This window comes from Phocoena sinus, chromosome 1 (genome assembly GCF_008692025.1).
Source record: "Phocoena sinus isolate mPhoSin1 chromosome 1, mPhoSin1.pri, whole genome shotgun sequence".
Classification (NCBI taxonomy): Eukaryota; Metazoa; Chordata; class Mammalia; order Artiodactyla; family Phocoenidae; genus Phocoena; species Phocoena sinus.
The window spans coordinates 78,762,355-78,781,371 of NC_045763.1; the positions used below are offsets into that span (position 1 = coordinate 78,762,355).

The window sequence follows — 19,017 nt, forward strand, 5'->3', positions numbered from 1 at the left end:
CTGCCATTCTCATCTAAAGCAAATCAATCATTTATTCTCTTCTATTGGTAGCTTCTCTTTTTTCTTCCTTTGTTTACTTACTTCAATATGTCCCATTTACCTTGTTTTCCTAAGTAACTCTCAAGTTTATCAAAGTCATTTGCAGGCAGTAAGCAAATTTTGCCTTCTAAAGTACTTGGTATAGTATACCACATAGTAGGTATTTCTGTGAAGAGTGAATGAAGAGCTTTATGTCCCAAACTACCTTTCCCTGTTAGTTTAATCAACACCCTCCTACTACATCATTAGGGTGGAAAGAAATGAATTTTACTGGAGGTCCAGCAAGGTCTTAGCTTGGGAGCAGGTGGTTACTGAGATACATACCTGATGATGTGGTCATCTGTGATTGGGACACTCAATCTAAATCCCTTTTTGGATAAACCCTTGATTTTCCCCTTTTGCACTTGCTGTACCTATTCAACTTCCAACTGTACTTTCTCTCAGTAATATGAAGAAAAGCTGGATGGACCAGCTCATTGATTAAAACACCAGTTCTCTCTCTTGTCATCTGACGCACTTACTTATTTCACATCTAGTTCCCAGGCACCTTCGACATAAAAGCTCCTTCTGTTTCAACTCTTTCCTGATACCCCTCCCCCAGAGTCACTCGCCTTTTTTCTTACCCATCCCAACTGTGGGATCTCCGTCCACCAACTTGGTCAAGCTGAAACACCAGCTTTTCCCCCTCCCTCATCCAGCACATCTTAATTAGTTACTATGTTTGATTCTATTTAAGTAATATTTTTTTTAACATATTACCTCCCCTCGACTCCTACATGCATTTTCTAGTTGGGATTCTTTTAATCTCTTACCTGAACTATCCTTCTACTTAGTGTCTCTGTCTCTGCCTCCAGTCCTGCCATGTTCATATACATCTTCCGTCTGTCCCCAGGGTGATATATCGAAAATGTAAATGTGACCTTGTCATTACCCTGTATAAGACAATGGTTTCCCATTACTTTCACTATGTATTCTAACCTGGATCCTGCCTGCTCTCTTCTTACCTCTCACCATTTTGGACATAGTTATTAAAGTTCCAGGAAGATTAAACCACATGTGGTTCAGTCTCTGAAACATATTTCTTCCTGCTCCTATTCCTTACTCATGCTATTTTCTCTGCCTAGTATAGCTTCCCACCACTTCTTTTCTAGCTAACTTTGACTATACCTGCTTGGGTGTCATCTTTCCTAAGGGGTATGCTCTGACTACCCCTAGACTTGACCAAGTGATTCAATTCTACAACCCTAGAGAATTCTGTACCCCATCACATTCTAGTATTACAAAGCCAAATTTGAAGTAGACACATCAACACACTGCCTATGCTATGTCTCCTTGTGTAGCCTTTAATGAACTATTAGACTTGATTTTACCATGTGACTTTACCCTCTTGTTACAGCTGATTAAACCAGGGGTAGGTACAGAGTGTCAAAGGGCAGCCATGGCTGCTTTAAAAAACATGGGCTGAACAAATTCTATCATGTTTGTAAGTATTTTGTACTGAGGAATACAGAGAAAACATAAGAAACGTGGGCAATTTCTGAAAACCCATTATGTAGAGAAAAATAATGACTGATCCCTCACAAGAAAAGTATTTTTGCCACACCACACAGCATGTGGGATCTTAGTTCCCCAGTCAGGGATCAAACTTGCGTCCCCTGCATTGGAAGCATGGAGTCTTAACCACTGGACCACCAGGGAAGTCCCAAGAAGGTTTTGTTTTGTTTTGTTTTGTTTTTTAAATAAAAACAATCCCACAGCATTTATTGTCATCTGGTAATAACATAAAGGTGAGCAAAACAATATGAATAAATGCTTTAGAAATACACTTCTAACAAAGCACACCTAAAAAAGCTGTATTGCTTTCTCAACAATTTCTCACTTCATTGATCATTTCTAGTTGGAGACACTTTGGAGCAGAGTAATGTTATCTCCTTTTAGCATGATCTGACCCAGTTGTTTTCTTGACTTTGTTTTAGAATGAATCTCTTCTGCATCATCTAATACGAGGTTCATATACTCATCAAAACCAATGATACAGCCCTCTATCCACATATTCACTTGCTCATAAAGCCACACCTGAATCCAAGATCTGTTTTGCAAGTATCTGAAGATGAGATTGATTGGATGCACCATCACCTTCTGCACCTTCTGGCCCTGGCCCCGGGTACGCCATGGTGGAAGCTCACCCCAAGAAGTTTTAAGTGAGCAGAAACCACACGTAAGCAGAAGGTATGCAATAGAGAAGTAAAGAGAGCCTGGTGAAGACTTGTGAAGTCCCACTCTGAAATGAGTGAAATCCCCAGGGCCACCTGCATCCAGAACCACCTTTCAATTCTTGCTCTCTGAAGTCAAGAGGCTCAGCTTTCCCTGAGCTTATCTTGTGTGCTTATCTTCTTATAATAATCTTTCTAATACATGAAGATGTATGAGCTGAGTCTTAGTTCTAGTAAGTAAAGGAGTCTAATCAAAACAGCACTGAAAAAAAAAAAAAAAAAAAACAGCACTGAATTTTCCTCTGTCCTCATTGGTCTTTACCACTAGATTATATGCTTCCCAAGGTCAAAGAACAGATATAGCATCTGGAACATAGTAAGTAGTAAAGAGAATAGACATTGAAATTCATGAATGAGAAGCCAGATAGAAGGCGTGGAGGGCAGGTGATAGGCATCTGTTGCCAGTAAACGTACATTAACTATAAGGAAATTTATATAAAACAATAAGAGAGTATACTCGTCTCATCAATTACTTAAAGATACTTTATTTTTAAGTGATTATTATGCAAGGGAAATTTTTCCATACTACTCTCTACCTTGTAAAATATGGTACTTGAAATTTGATGCTATATATAATTTTATAGGTTAAATAAACAAGGACTTAATGATCACCTACTATGTGCTTAGCACATTGCTACATGCTATGAAAGATGCTAAAATATATAAATGCAAAATTCCTGTTCTTGAGACCCTTATTTTCAGCATCTGTTCTTTATAAATCTTCATTATCACCCTATTCCCTGATTTTTACCAACTATTTTGAAACTAATTTAATTATCCTATAATTTGCTCATAGAAGCTTTCTACAAAATGGAGTATTTTTTAAATGCCACAAGTTCTAGCTTCTTGCTCCAGTTAATCTAGTAAAGGCACAGTGAAATATTATCAACAATAGACTTCATTTTTTTGACTACTTCAGCCACAATAAAGAGATTATGAAAATTCTAAATGCCTTGCAACTTAAAGTATATAAACTCTATTTTTCAAATGATATGAATAGCTGGAAGAAGCAGCTAAGAGTAAAGGCAAGCAGGGAATTGTAGAATAAAACTTTCATAAAGTCTCCGAGATGTCTGGCGAGGAAGTCTCAGGGCTGACTGTTAGGATGATTTAAAACCTTAAACACCATTTTGTTGACACAAAATTCTTTTATATATTTTCAATATATAAATCGTGAGCTCTTCTAAAGGAAACACAGTTTTTCACAGCGAAAACAAAGCAAAAAGCCTCTAACTCGTATTACATTTTAAGCACTAGATAACTTTGTTAGCAGGTAACCAAGTTTATGAAATCATGTTTATGAAATCATGTAAGTCAGCATTCTGTGAATCCGTGTGGCTGGAAGTAACTCCCAAGCAGACTTTCTATTGACACGTATCTATCCATTTTCACATTTAATATTTTTCCTTATGGTTGTGAATGTGCCTCAAAAATATGGAAATGTGAAAACCAATAGATTCTGTGGCTGCAAATTGTATAGTAACTAATGCAGATGGGAGTTGTTTTCTTTCTCCCTTTGGGACTTTGAAAAGTTTTGAACAGTAACAGGGTTTTTGCCCCTTTAAAAGAAGCCTGTCTTATTCAGGACACTATTTCCACTAAATATAATATCAGGATAGAGGTGGAGCTTTTTTCTTATGTTAGGAGGAAAAATAGTGCTCAACATATATGTATTTAATGTTCACTGAATAAATAGATAAAAAATGAAAGAAGCAGTAGGGGATAGATAGGAGAGTGTAGTGGGAATTGAGGCCAAAAGCTTCTTTCTTTTTCAAAATTTTCTAAAATTTCAAACCCCACCTAGGTTGGCTATCATCATGGTATTTTGTACCATGAAACAAAAACAGTGAGTCTTTCTTAGATCAGATAATGTTGTTTTGAGAAATCAGATGACCATAACCATTCATTAATCCATTCACTCATTTATTCACCAAATATTTACTGAGCAGGAGAGGGGGACAGAGAGTGATGGAAGCTACAGTTTTAGATAGAGTGGACAGGGAAATGAAAGACCAGAATGAAGTGAAACAAGAAGACATGTGAGCATCTGGGTGAACAGTAGGAATAGCAAGTGCTATTCTGAGCAGGGAGCATGTGCAGTGTGTTCAAGGAGCAGCAAAGAGGGAGGCGAGAAAATAGCAGGAAGCCAGAATAAGTAGGGCCTTGTAGGCCATGGTAATATCTTTGGATTCAATGCTAAGTGTGATGGGAAGCCATTGTAATAGATATTCAGACTTGTCCTTTTGTAGCTAGAATCTAAAAACTTGAGAATGAATAACGTAGGGTTCAAGTGCACCAAACAGGGTTCACACTATTAACCTCAGGCTTATAACAACTTTTCAATCAATTTTCCAAAAGCAATTCCAAACACTGTACTTGGGGGAAGGTAGACATTTTTCTTTAACCACAGTAATCAAAGGTTTATCAATAAGGGACCTTAAAAAAAAAACCTGATAGCTTCCCATCAATAATAAATATTTTTAGGATTCAATTAAGAGTGAAGATCAAGAACACACCATTGACAATCCCCGTTCACAGAAGCCCAAGATGGAACTAGGCTCTGCTGAAACTTGGCTTATGCCAGGTCAACTCAGACTGAGAATGTAGGGTAGACATAACAGCTAACTTGGAATAATTTTCAAACCTAGCTCAAGAAAGTACAAATCTGATGATAAATCATTTTTTAAACAGTTTTCTATTGCTTTTGAATACATAATCCTAACACCAAATAAAGCATTTCTAAGAGAAAGTACTTCTTTAATGACTCATTAATAATGAATAACATTCATGGGGGTACCAACAATTAAAATTTGCTAAAGCTCTCAAAATAAGATGCTGGCACCTTTCAAATGGCATCAGTTCTTGTGTTAGTCAGGGTAGAGTAGGCCAACAACTGTTTAAAAATATCCCCAAATCTCAGAGACCAAACAGTACAATGTTGCATCTTGACCTCATCACAGTCCAGGTTGGCAGCGAGGACCTCGACTTCATGCTATCATCCAGCGACCAGGCTCGTCACACCTCATTACTCTGCCCTCCTCTGGGTCCTTGGACTGCTCTGCATTCAACCAGTGGGTGGGCAGGTGAAAACATGTGTGAGATTTTCACTCCACTTTCATGTCAACACCCCATCTCCTTGATATTCCTCCAACTTCCCTGGTCATTTCCTTCTTGGTCTCCTTTGCTGATTTCTCTTCTTCTCATTAATTTCTTAATGTCAAGGGATGAGGGAAGAAGGAAGCTAGAAATCAGTCCCAGAACATCCTCTCTACTCTATCTAGAGTTGCTCTCAGTAATATAGCCCAGTATCATGGTTTTAATAACATCTTATGTTGACACCTCCCAGGTACACATCTCTACTTGGACTTCCCTCACCAGTCTCCAGATTTGTACATTTACTTGCCTATTTGACATCTCCTCTCAGGTGTCTAATAGATGTATTAAATTCAACATGTCCAAATCTGAACTCATGAGCTTCTCCCCAAATCTGCTCCACTTGAAACCTTATCTACATCAATCCATAACTCCTCCCTTCCAGTTACACAGGTAAAACCCATGCAGTCATCTTTGTTCCTCTCCTTATCTTACATTTCTGTTGGCTCTACCTTCAAAATACATCCGGAATCCTATGACTTCCTATCTCTTTCACTGCCACCACCTGGTCCTGGCCACCATTATTCCTTGGCTATGTTACTAAAACAGTCTCCAACAGGTTTCTTTGATCCCACTCTGACTCTCTACAGTCTTTCTTAACACAGCCAGAGTGATCCTTTTAAAAGTAGAAATCAGATCATATCACTCTTCTACTCAAAACCCTTCAATGGTTTCTTATTTCCCATTTCACTCAAAGTAGAGGCTGAAGTCATTACAGTGCCTACAAGGCCCAATGCCCTATGGGCTTCTGCTAGCAGTCTATCCTCATCTCCACTGTTCTCCCACTTCCTCCTCTACCTCAGACAGGCTGGGCCTCCTTAATTTCTTAGAACATGCCAGGAACATTCCTGACTTAGTACATTTACCCTGATGAGAATGTTCTTCCCACTGATATCTATCTGACTAAATCCCTTCACTGCCTTCAACTCTTTGGTCAAATTATATTTTCTCACTAAAAGTAACCCTGCCCCTGCTATTTAATACTGACTCTTGCCCACTTCTCACCTTACCATGGAACTATTGAACCACCTTACTCATTTACATTTTATTTGTTATGCTGTATGTATAACCTTCTTACATGCTATAAAATTCCTTTCTATTATGTTTATAATTTATTTTGTCTCCCTATTCAGGATTTAAACTATTTAAGGGCAGAGATCTTTTTCCATCTTGATCAAGATGCGGATATTCCTAGTACGTGATTCTCTGCTCTTGCTGGCTTCTGTTTCCTGCCTTAATCATATCCATGGACTTTAGACTCTAGTTCCTATTTGAACTAGCTCTCAGGGACCTACTGGATCAGGAGCAATACAGCATGAGATACCAGTGTGTGAGCCCTTATGCCAGACATGTCTGGACTCAATTCCTGGCTCTACCGCTTTGGGCAAGCCATTTCCACTCATTAGCCCTCAGTTTCCTTAACGGTAAAATGCCAATTATAATAGTACCTATTTCACAGTGTTTTATGAGAAATGAATAGGATAATACATGTGATGACTACCACTGTTTTCACAGTTTTTGTGTTGGATAACTATTAGCTACTGTTAGCTAGTGCTTTCCAATGGATATTCCTAAATATGCTGACTTAGTGGCCTACCAGCAATGCCCCCACCTGACACCTGGTCCTACAGACTCCACCTCTCTTAAATCATCACATGATGGACTAGGTCTTAGGATATTCAAGAAAACAGTTTGGTTTTCTAAGTGTATTCTGTATATGTAAATAATCTATTTTACACCCAAGTTAATGAAACTATTGATATTGTTGGTAAGAAATAAACTGTCAAATATTGGCAATTTCATATAGTTCAGCCCAATGTTTTCAATTTGCTTAGAATACTCTTTTTCAATGTGGCAGGCAAGTGTTAGTTGAGCCTAGTTCTGGTTGTGAAGTTGCAAATTGAGATAGAAATAAAACTGGAGTCATAGAGATACATCCTAGGACCTCATAAAATATGGAATATTTTTCTCTTTTATCACTCCTTTCTGGGACTTATATTCTACTCTATTATAAAGATGTGTATGCCCTTTTTTGTCTTTTCCAAGTCCTCCCAACACCCCCCCATAAATACTCAGCCTCCCCCACTATCTTAGTTAGGGTTCTCCAGAGAAGCAGGACCAACAGGAGATATCTATCTTTATCTCTGTACCTATATCTGTCTATACTCATACCTGTATCTGTGTCTGTGTCTGTATCTCTATCTAGAGAGAAAGATTAGGGAGAGAAAAAGAAAATAGTTATGTAATTGTGGGAGCTGACAAGTCTGAAATGCATCAGGCAAGAGGGCAGGCTGGAAATTCAGAATGTGTGTTGCCATCCTAGATCTGAATTCCACAGGGCAGGCCAGGTAGGCTGGAAACTCAGGAAGGCTTTCTATGCTGCATACTTGATAGTAAACTGTTATGGGTTGAATTTTGTCCCCCTAAAAAGTGATATAAAGTCTTAACACCTAGTACCGTTGAATGTGAACTTCTTTGGAAATAGGGTTAATACAGATGTAATTAGTTAAGATGAGGTCACAGTGGAGTAGGGTGGGACCCTACACCAATGACTGGGGTTTTTGATGCAAGAGGGATGAGATATGGGGATATATGTATATGTATAGCTGATTCACTTTGTTATAAAGCAGAAACTAACACATAATTGTAAAGCAATTGTACTCCAATAAAGATGTTAAAAAAAAAAAAAAAGAGTGACATGCACGCAGGGAGAACACCATGTGAAAATTGGAAGTATGCTGTCATAAGCCAAGTAAGTACCAGAAGCTAGAAGAGAGACCTGGAAAAGACCCTTCCCTAAAGCCTTCAGACAGAGCATGGCCAACACCTTGATCTCTGACTTCTAGACTCCAGGCTATGAGAAAATAAACTTCTATCATATAAGTCTCTCAGTTCATAGTACTTTGTTACAGTAGCCCTAGCAAAATAATACACCCACCAACACAGAACTGTCTTGGATTCCTCCCTCTCCTTCTCTTCCAATCTTTAATGAACCACCATATCCTGTCTGTCCTAACATTCAAAACCTCTCTCAAGTCTGGTCTCTTTTCTACCTTTATTTTAGGCCCTTATCATCTCTCACATTTATAGTATAACATCCTCCTAAGTGGGTCTCCCTGGTTTCAGCCTCTCCTTTCTCCAGCCCACTCTCCACACTTCATCCAAAGATCCGCTTCTTAAAGTACAAATCTAACTATGTCTCACATCTGATTGGAAACCTCCACTGATGCTCCTTTACCAGATGCTAATACTTGATTCCTTAGCATGGCACTCAGGTCTTCATAACCTGGACCTAACCTTTCTTTTCATCTTTACCTTTCTACTTTGCTTCCTTATCCTATAACTTTAGACCATGCCAAAGTTCTTATTTTTTTAAAAAATAGACTATTATCTTTCATGCCATTGACTGTACTAACTGATCGTTTCACTCTGATAGAACCTAGTCCTCCACTTTGATTTAATACCTTTTCCAAATGTCTGTACTGCCAATGCCCAATACCATGCTTCTCTTCCCACCCCACCTTTCAGTCAGTCTGGTTGTCAGGGACAGAGGAGAGGTTAAGTATTTATTGCTTAATACTAAAAATTACGCACATAGAGAGAGGAAGAGAATTGGGCTCAGAGGCGTGTAGAAGGAAACAAGCTTAAAAATAGAATGGAAGGGGCTTCCCTAGTGGCGCAGTGCTTGAGAGTCCGCCTGCCGATGTAGGGGACACGGGTTCGTGCCCTGGTCCAGGAAGATCCCACATGCCGCGAAGCGGCTGGGCCCGTGAGCCATGGCCGCTGAGCCTGCACGTCCGGAGCCTGTGCTCCGCAACGGGAGAGGCCACAACAGTGAGAGGCCCGCGTACGGCAAAAAAAAAAAAAAAAAAAAATACAATGGGAGATGGTGGAATACAGCAGGCAAGAATTCAAGGTTGATCTCTCTTGTACGACCAGCTTCACAGTTTCTTAAGTCGACTCTGTTTTTCATTTATTTGGAATTCCTTGGAGATTGCACCTCAAGACCCTTTTGTATAGTCTTGTATTCGGGAAACCTGGAAAGACTGCAGTTTCACTCTGTATGAGGCTCAATTCCAGTAGCCAAAATGCAGTAGCTTGTTTAAGTGCAATAAATACATAAAGAAGAGAGTGCTATATGGAATAAAAGCTGTGGCAATGCAGTCGTTAGATTTGCTGAAACTACATGCTTGCCAAATTTTACTACCAGATGCTTAGGAAAGAGAGAAAATTATAATTCCAACTGGTCAGTGGTCAGAGGTAATATTCAAAACATTGCACCACATGGATAAACAAGAAAATAATTAGAAATCAAATGTTAGAGAATTCTGCAGTGAGCATGAATGTAATCCACAGGATAAACAACACTTGGTTGACATTTGACTGAATAAATTAAAACCCAAAGTAATTTAAATAAAAATTCAAGACATGTATCAGAGAACTTCAGGACAGGAGACAAAAGTTGAAACTGCCTCTTGCCATTTGAGGTTTATTGGAGTTTATGAGTAGGCCTAGAAAAGAAGGTCAAAGGCCTTTTTTTCCTTGTAGTGCTATCCCATTGCACTCTGGGATGAACTTCACTGTAGCAAGGCCAGAACTTAACTCGACAAATCCATTAAGCTGAACCGTGTACATTCAAGATAGTGTGTGGCTGAAATTACCATACTCATAGCAAATAAAAAGTCAACCCAAACCATCAACCTTGTCTCATGTTTCCTTGAAACAAGATTAACAATAACAAATCAGAGACATTCTACTAGGCTTTCATTACTCTCCGTAAAAGAACGACAATAACCAGCTACCCAGTTAAGGTGCTGGATGTCTGCCTGTCGTATGCACTAACAGGTGTGCACATAAACACACACAGACACACACACACACACACACATACACACGCACACAATGGTTTTCTTTGGAGGATAAGGACTCTAATATGACGTATACAGAATTGACTGTTCAGTTGATTTTATTATCCTACAGCAAATACTTTTTTCAACAGAAATGGTTCTATGAAATTTTCACAGAGTTTGAATTTTTGTACTTTAGGTTTACAGAAAAAATCATAATCATCTGCAAATCTGGCTCTCCACATTGAAAATATGCACTATGTCTCACACACACACACACACACACACACACACACACACATCCATACAAACATGCAGATTTTTGCTTAAAGGGACTTAACAAATATCTGAATTGATGGTTATATCACTAGGGTGACCTCAGGGTTTCAGCTTTCCTGAATCACCTCATTTCAGGCAGACCGAAACCCTGTGGTCACCCTAGTGATATACTAGGGTGCTGTACTTGATATTGAGAGAAAAAATATATATACTGTTGCTCTTGGTCCTTAGAGAAAAAAAACCGCAGATACTCAGAATTCTGATTGGAGAGAATACAGGATAAAAGGTTTCTTCTGGTGACCAGTGAGGCTATAGCAACTCAATGATTGTACAGAGTGAGCAAGGCCATTGCCTAATATATCAAATCCATCAAGAAAAATAATTACATCCATATCAATTATTGGTCTATTAGAAATAAAGACCTGGTGGAAGGACACTATCCAAAGGTGATTGTCTAGTGCTTTAAAAATAAATGTCTTATCTCTGCCTTGGCATTTTCTGTACCATCAAAAGGCCATTATCCCATGACAGTTCCATTCCACAGACATTAACATTAGATACCAATTCTTTCTAAAGGCTTTTTACAATGCTTTTTCTCATTTGGTGGGTTTGCCAAATGTTCTTCACATTTCATTAATAAATTGACCCACACAAATCCCTTAGGACTCTAGGGGAAATTAAGTTTCATTCTCTTTTTTCCCTTCTATTCTAATTAATACTATTAAGAATGAAAAGATGCTATTGATAGATCAATCAAGTATAGTAAATTAAGCAGCACAATTTAAATGAAATAACATTAAATGGGAAACTATATTAATAAATATAACTATATATAGCAATTATATGCCCCCAGTTATGCTAAGAGCTTTACATGTATTTCATTTATGCACACAATAGTTTTACAAGGCAAGTGTTATAGTTGAAGAAACTAAAGCTTAGGGAGTTACTAAGTGCTGAAGTCAGAATCTAGGTCTGTTCGACTTTAAACGCTGGACTATAAACATTCTCTTTTATTGCCTTTTAGATGGTATATTATAGAACTGTCTTAAACACTGACCTCAGACAAATCATACAGGTACTCCATGTCTCAGTGTCCTACTGGTGAAAGTGAAAATAGAGAAACTGGTCCATCTCACACTCTCTCCTTAGATGATCTTAACCTCACAGGGAGTTGGCAAGAGTAGAAGTTATATCTTCAGGCTATGATCAAATGTAGTGCAAAACATATCATAAGAAGGAAGAGTAATATTGCTAAAATCTTAATACATTATGTTACTTTTAGCTTCTATCTTTTCAACTGTCCCAGGCGAATGTCAACTTATCATTCACAAAAATACAATATAGACTCTCATCCTCTGTAAAGAATCCTAGGGAGGTCTGGTCCAATAAAGCACTAGATCCAGGTGTAGAAATGACACTGCACGCATTGGTTCCCAAGTTCATGAAATATTCTACTTGTTCATAACTTGATCCTCCACTTGATTTTATTTTTTTCGTAGGAAAATGCAGTTTATTCCTTTGAGTTTATAAGCCTGCAATAACCAGCCCACTGTCTGTGATAGCCTCCATACTGTTCAGATGAGAAACATTCTAAGTAATTATAAATCCCAGAGGACCTCCATGTAGGAGTTTTTGTCATTAGCTCCCAAGCAAGAAGAAAATCCGCTGCTGGTTCATCTCTTCCCAGATCCAGGACTGACTTTCCACAAGCACAGTCAAGGGTCTGAGAATAAAGGAAAGATTGCCAGAGTTTACCCTGGATGGTGGAAAAAACCTTTCCTTAAGACTTTACAGACCAGTACAAATCAGTTTTCCCAGTTTATAGATAATAAAGACAGACTAAGGAAGATTAAGAATCAACGGCACATAGGAGCTGGAAGGAACCATGAGAACCTACTTGGCCCAACTCACTGCCTTCTGGCAAGTGAGTGTCAAAACCTTCCAAGACAAATGAGGGAATCTGACCTTTTAAAAAATGCAATATCTTACAGAGTTTTTGTCCAACCATGAGGAAAGGGAAGACAGTGAGAAAACTTTATTGAGAAGCTCAGAGGCAAGCCAAGTTTCCCTTCTCCCTTCCCTGCTCCTCTCTGTGTAACAGCCTGAAACAACAAAATGGTCTTTCCCAGGGTGAGGTAGAGGACCTTCGTGCCAGCCTCTCCATTGTCCAGGATACTCCACCACCACTGCCTCACACCGTGACAACCAGAGCCTCCCTGGAGGTTCAGTCCAGTTATTTTTTGCTATTTAGTTTAAATATAGTCTAAATGTTATCCCTTTTTTCTTTTAATATTTATAATGTTAACTTTATTAATTTTGGTGTCAAATATATGTTTGTAGAAATATTGAAAATATATACTTTCCATTATGATATCAACAGGGAAGGATAGCTAGATCCCAAGGAATTGATCTGCAGGCAGCTCTGGGAATTCATTTGTTGCACAGGTTGGAGGAATCCTCCACTGCTTATACATACAGTGTTTTGAATATAATGGAACAATGGAACACAGGAGAAAGGGAATCATATTTAAACAAGATCACAAGTGAGGCTCATTTCCCTCAGTGTGAAGAATTAATCCCAAACACAAGTGAGTGATAAAAGCCTTAGACTGAACGATACATCTTCCCATGGATGGGGAAAAAAAATAAAGTGAAAAGAGAGAGGAAGTAAGGTGGAGAGAGAAGAAACTATTTATTTGATTATACTTTAATTCCAAGTCCCTTGTTCTAGCTACTTCTTCAGGTAAAGTTTTGTACAAATTATTTTTGGCGTATGCCCGTAAAATTTAAGTGAAAGAAAACAAAACTGTCAAATTGCATTAAAGCTCTGATCTGGCAGTTGAAGACTAAGATATTCAGAGAGAAGGTTGCTTTTCAATTCTTTAATCATCTGCTCCGTCCTGACATTCTAGGGGTCTCAGAAGAGTACATGACAAATAATGTTTCATATGTGCAGTTAAAACTGTCCACAACAAGGATAAGTGACAACTGAAGCACTCTGGCTGTAAGTGATTAATATCAACACCCTGGAGTCACCTCTTCAATGACCTGTGTGATGGATAAAGTCATACACAAAAAGCGCACAAGCTGGTTTACTTGTGTGACCCAAAGATGCTGCACTGATATCCACCCTCCTGGGGAAAATGCTCACAGTTCACTCACTACACAAGTTTATTTAGAGGTTTGTGCCCACAATTGTTGGTTATCTGCCCATGAATTCTCCAAACCAGAATCTAGCACACTTCGCTTCTCTCCCTCCCCTTCCTTACCAGGGTGCAATTACTGAACTAATACAAATTAACTATAATTTTTTTAAAAATTGAAGGAAAAAATGAGCTTCCCAAAGTACCTTATAGTATAGTCCCAAACCGAATATGAATGAGTCTGCTGTGCTTTTGGATATCTGTGCCCTTCCAAATGCAGATATTTAGGAAGGGATGCTGCACAGACACCATTGTCATGGCTATTGTATCATGCTTGGTTTCCCTTAAGACACACGCAAGTACTCAAGTATACATCATTTTTATCAAACCTGCTCCCATGCATACTGTAGACAGCTGAGTAATTAGGCAGGATAACACACTGTACAAGCTCTAAGAACATTTTCATATAAACAATAAAAGAATGTTGGAAATTACCCATCACTGTATGTGAAAATAAATAGATTTTGGTGCTTGTGAATGGATTTATATCCTCATGATCAGAGTAATTTATAAATATTTTTGCGGTTAAAAACACCAGCACTTTGCTCCTGCTGAAGATCTATAAGCATAATGTATATATAGTACGCCTACTCTATTCAGTTTTGTTTTAAATATTGGGTCATGAAAGGGTAAATTCTTTCCTAGATCCATACTGGGAATTTATGTGTGTGTGTGTGTCCTGCTGGACTTTCTAGAATATTCTAAAGTGTCTTGATAAAAATTTTTAAGAGTTAAATGCATCCCCAATCAGGATAAGAAATTATTCCAAACGAGTTAAAATATATTCAAGCCCTTACGGGAAAAAAGAAAGTTGTGCTTTATTTAATGAGAGCAATGTTTTGCTACAAAGGGAGTCATTTCTATGCTTCAACAACCAAATATTTTCTGTTATATGCACATGTGATATGAATGTATAATTTGGGGCAGTTATTCAGAGTCAAGTTCCTAATATTCAACATTGTTCTGTATCCTATCACACTGCACCCTTTCTTAATCATGCTATATGTAGTTGCTCATATAAAAATTCTGTAACTGAAAAAGGGAAGAAGGAAATCTAACAGAAAATTTCTTGCCAGATGGAGAAAATTGAAACATTACCCTTGTTTCTTTGCCAGCGCAGATCCATTTTGACAAGCTGGAAATGATTTATGGGGAAAAAAACATATTTACACTGGCAGAGATGTTATTAATTGCCATACAATGTTCACATTTTTGCATTGTTTTGTATGTGATTACTTAAAGGCTTAAATATACAGTCGAAATACGTGGCTTTTTTGCATGCTGATTATTATATGACAGACAAACTTACAATACATGATGCATGCTATAAATTTCGTTTAAACCTTCACAGACAACACTACAACAAAGACATGACAAAATAGCAAACCCACAAACAGCACACAGAGTAAACAGGTCATTGTGTCTGTGCATTCACACACAGGCATGCACACATGGATGCAAATGATTTCAAGTATTATGTACAGCACATGGGAGTTGATGAATAATATGACATTCTCAACACATAACAATATTACTTTTATTACTTCTCAGGATAACTGTTGCTACATGAAACTACTACTAAAGTGAGGCCCCAAAATATTTGAAAATGAAAATATTAAAGCAATATATAATTTCTAAGTTAGATAATTTTGCAACATAAAAGACTACCAGATGTGCTAACTTCCATAATAGAAGTTTAGAAGAGTATTTTTTAGGCATTTTATTTCAAATCGTTTAAAAATAATATCTTTGGAAGGTACTTTTTCCTCATGTACATATGTGGTTCTAAGAAGAAGAAAAATTAGACTATTTCGTGAGAATAAAATTGATTGCAATAACAAGGCAATTTATCATAGGCACTAACTATTAGCTGTCTACCTGTTTATTGCTTTTACAATACTGTCACTTTTTTACACTAATATAGATGGATATATTTATTACTACCTGCAATTCTAGATTTTAATCTTATATTAGAAAGATGTTCTCATATAACAGCTACTTTGTCCAGGAATCATTTACAATATACCTGTGTCCACTGAGGACATTTTAAGATACCCTTATTTCCAGTCGTGGAAATCAATTTCGAAGGTCTCAATTTCCAGCAGTCATATCAGCATTCTTATAAAAGTTCGTACATGGTTGTCCCTGAGGTTTAAGGTTTTAGGAGCACAGTCTCTCTGCAATTAGTTTTATGCTCCTTAAATGTAAATCAGATGTAAGTCTCTATAAACACTCATTCTCTATAGCGTTCTGCAGAGTGTTCCCATTGTATTAGGTTGTTCTAAGAGGCAAATGATTCTAAATATGAAACAAAACAGTGTGCATGTGCCAAAACTATAATTTAGCTGCTTATGATTTACTCAACTCCATTTTCACTTGGGAAAATGGATTCAATACGTCTACTTGAAATTAGTTCATAAATAAGAGCTTATTGTGAATGATTAATGAGTGTGGTCCTGCTTATATGAGATTAATCCTGTCCAAGGTCACTCTATCCCACTGGGAATTTGGGCATTTGCCCAGTGACCCCTTGTGGGTGGTCTTCACTTTTCCAAATTGGGACACCCTATAGGAAGCAGAATCGTCCAGCTGCCAAGCATCATGTTCAAGCTACTTCTTTCACTTCATCCTGCTTAGGAACTCTTGTAAGTTTCAATCCCTAAGGAGCTGAGGACAGGCCTGGTTTCACAGGATTTATTAGCTGCATGCTCCTGCATATGCAATCACTGGCTCAAAAAGCTTTTATTGAGCATCTACTTTATATTCAGTACTCTACTGAGCATCATGGAGTGGAAGGAATCATAATACAGTATATTGTTGTTGTTTTAATGAGGCCGATTGCTGATGGTACAGCAAACTGGCATCTTTCTATTTAGAGTCTTTTTTAGCATACACCAATTCAAATTAATAGGTCTAAAAAATAATTTTTAAACATGTGTTCTGGTTAATAGACAACTTAGAAAACAAGGAAATGAGGCTGAAAGAGTGAAAAAGAACACCTAGAGTATTGTTTTATTTTTTTTCTATCATCAGAAAGAACTCTGTTTTCAGATGGATGTCATTAGAGAGACAGACAATGTATCATGATAATTAAGAACAAGGGTGCTAGAGTCTGAAACTTAGCTCCACCACCTACCAGCTGTGTGAGTTATTTAACACATTTCTTAATCTTTCTTTGCTTCAGCTTCCTCATCTGTAAAATGGGGATGATGATGATAATAATGATAATGATGATGATATCTCAAAATGTTGTTGCAATGATTAAGTCAGTTAATAAATGCAAAGCATTTAGAATATTGTCTGACTTATAACAACTACTCATTAACATATGCTGCTTCTTTTATCCAGAATGCATTTGCTTTATGAGAGAATCCTTTTAAGCAAGAGTGATTTAAGAGATAACAAGAGTTCTAAGAAAAGACATTGTATGTATATATTTGTTTTCATAAGTCAACTGTGAAGTCTCTGACATTAGGACAGGTAGCTATTCCTCTCTGTATCCCCAGTTACTAACAATTCTGGCCTTGGTAAATGGTCTATACTGTTTGTTGTACTTAACTGAATTGGTTAAATTTTGAATACTTTTGAAGCTGAGAGTAATCACTCAAATGTTCTCCTTGCAGTCCTTGAGCCAAAGGAGTCTTAAAGCCTAACCATCTAAGATTGGTTGAATAAACACATAATTCTCAGGAAGGAAAAACTTTCATTATAAAATGGCTCCTGTAACAGCAGCAAGAGGAGTGGAATGCACTCAGGGACTGGGAGTCGGAGCAAGGACACAGGCATGGTTATGTGAGAAGGGATGCTAAGATAGAATGAAGCAACAGTAATTGAGAAGTGGGAAATCCTAGCATCAGGGATCATGGAAAGAGATTGGCATATGCATTCCAGTAGCATACAACCACTTGATGCGGAGACCTGAAATGGACATTTGTCAGGTATATATGTTGGCCTGCCCAGCATGCAAAACCTTCCCATTTGAAAGCAATTCCAAAAGAGGTGAGAATCAGGCTGGAGGGAGACAGGTAATTCCTTTCCTCTCCTCCCAGACTCTGGGTTGTAGGTATGTGACCCAGGCTTCACATGGAGATGAAGGGGCCAAGAGTGACTGTTGGCTGTGGTTGTGGGTAGATTATTCAGAGAACCAGGGGCAAGTAGCCACTGGCAGCAACTTCAATAGTAGCTTCCCAAGTTTACTATTTCTGTAGCATTTTCTATATAATTTGCTGCCAAGTATCCTTTGGCTCCTGACTAATTTTTGAGCCTGGTTCTTAAGAACTTCCTGGCTATTCTATGAAATCCCTGATATCCTTCCAATACATTCCTTTTCTGCTTCTATTAACTAGAGTTGGTTTCCCTTGTTTGCAACCAAAACCCTGATTAATACAAGAACAGGGCCAAATGCCTATGTGATTGTCACCCAAAATCTTTATTGTCCCAACTCTGACATCTTGTGATACTTACTGGCTATGTGATGTTGGACATGCTACTTGTTCCCAGGTTCCAGGAATAGTGACAGTGAATATGTTAGGTTATAACAGGATTAAATTAAATAATGAACGTGAAGTACTTAAAAGAGTGAAGAGCACACAGTGCCCCATGTAGGCTGCCTATCATCTTTGGCTACTCCTAAAGAAGCAAGGGTAACAAATGAGACCCCAAAACCTTGTGGCAGTGGTTTTATCCTCCTTAAGTTAGATGTCTCACTACTCCATCTCTTCATCAATGGAAAGTATTCAATCATATTTTAATGGCGTCTCGATAATTGTCTGAGATACCACATATAAAGGAAAGATTCTGAAGGAATACTTTTTTTTTTTTTTTTTTTTTTTTTTTTTTTTTTTTTTTTTTTTTTTTTGCGGTACACAGGCCTCTCACTGTTGTGGCCTCTCCCGTTGTGGAGCACAGGCTCCGGACGCGCAGGCTCAGCGGCCATGGCTCACGGGCCTAACCGCTCCGCGGCACGTGGGATCCTCCCAGACCGGGGCATGAACCCGAGTCCCCTGCATCGGCAGGCGGACTCTCAACCACTGCGCCACCAGGGAAGCCCTGAAGGAATTCTTTTATAAATACATGCATCTTTTTTCACACATTGATGTTACACAGCTTCACAGAAATGAAAATAGAAGTTGACTTTTCTTATCTGTCCTCTCATGCTCATATGTCTCATAATTAGACTGCAGACTCAAATGAGAGGAGAAATTGGTCTTATATTTCCTTTGA

The 19,017-nt window shown here is 38.1% G+C and overlaps 1 protein-coding gene across 1 annotated transcript in view; it reads right to left on the reverse strand.

Moving 5' to 3' along the window:
• Nucleotides 1-1,932: 1,932 nt before the first annotated feature.
• LOC116759855 (small nuclear ribonucleoprotein E-like) overlaps nt 1,933-19,017 on the reverse strand; it is a 138,226-nt gene continuing 121,141 nt past the window's right edge. The window contains exon 2 of the mRNA XM_032644076.1: nt 1,933-2,220. Coding sequence (XP_032499967.1) covers nt 1,933-2,220 — 288 coding nt within the window. The remainder of the gene's footprint in view (nt 2,221-19,017) is intronic.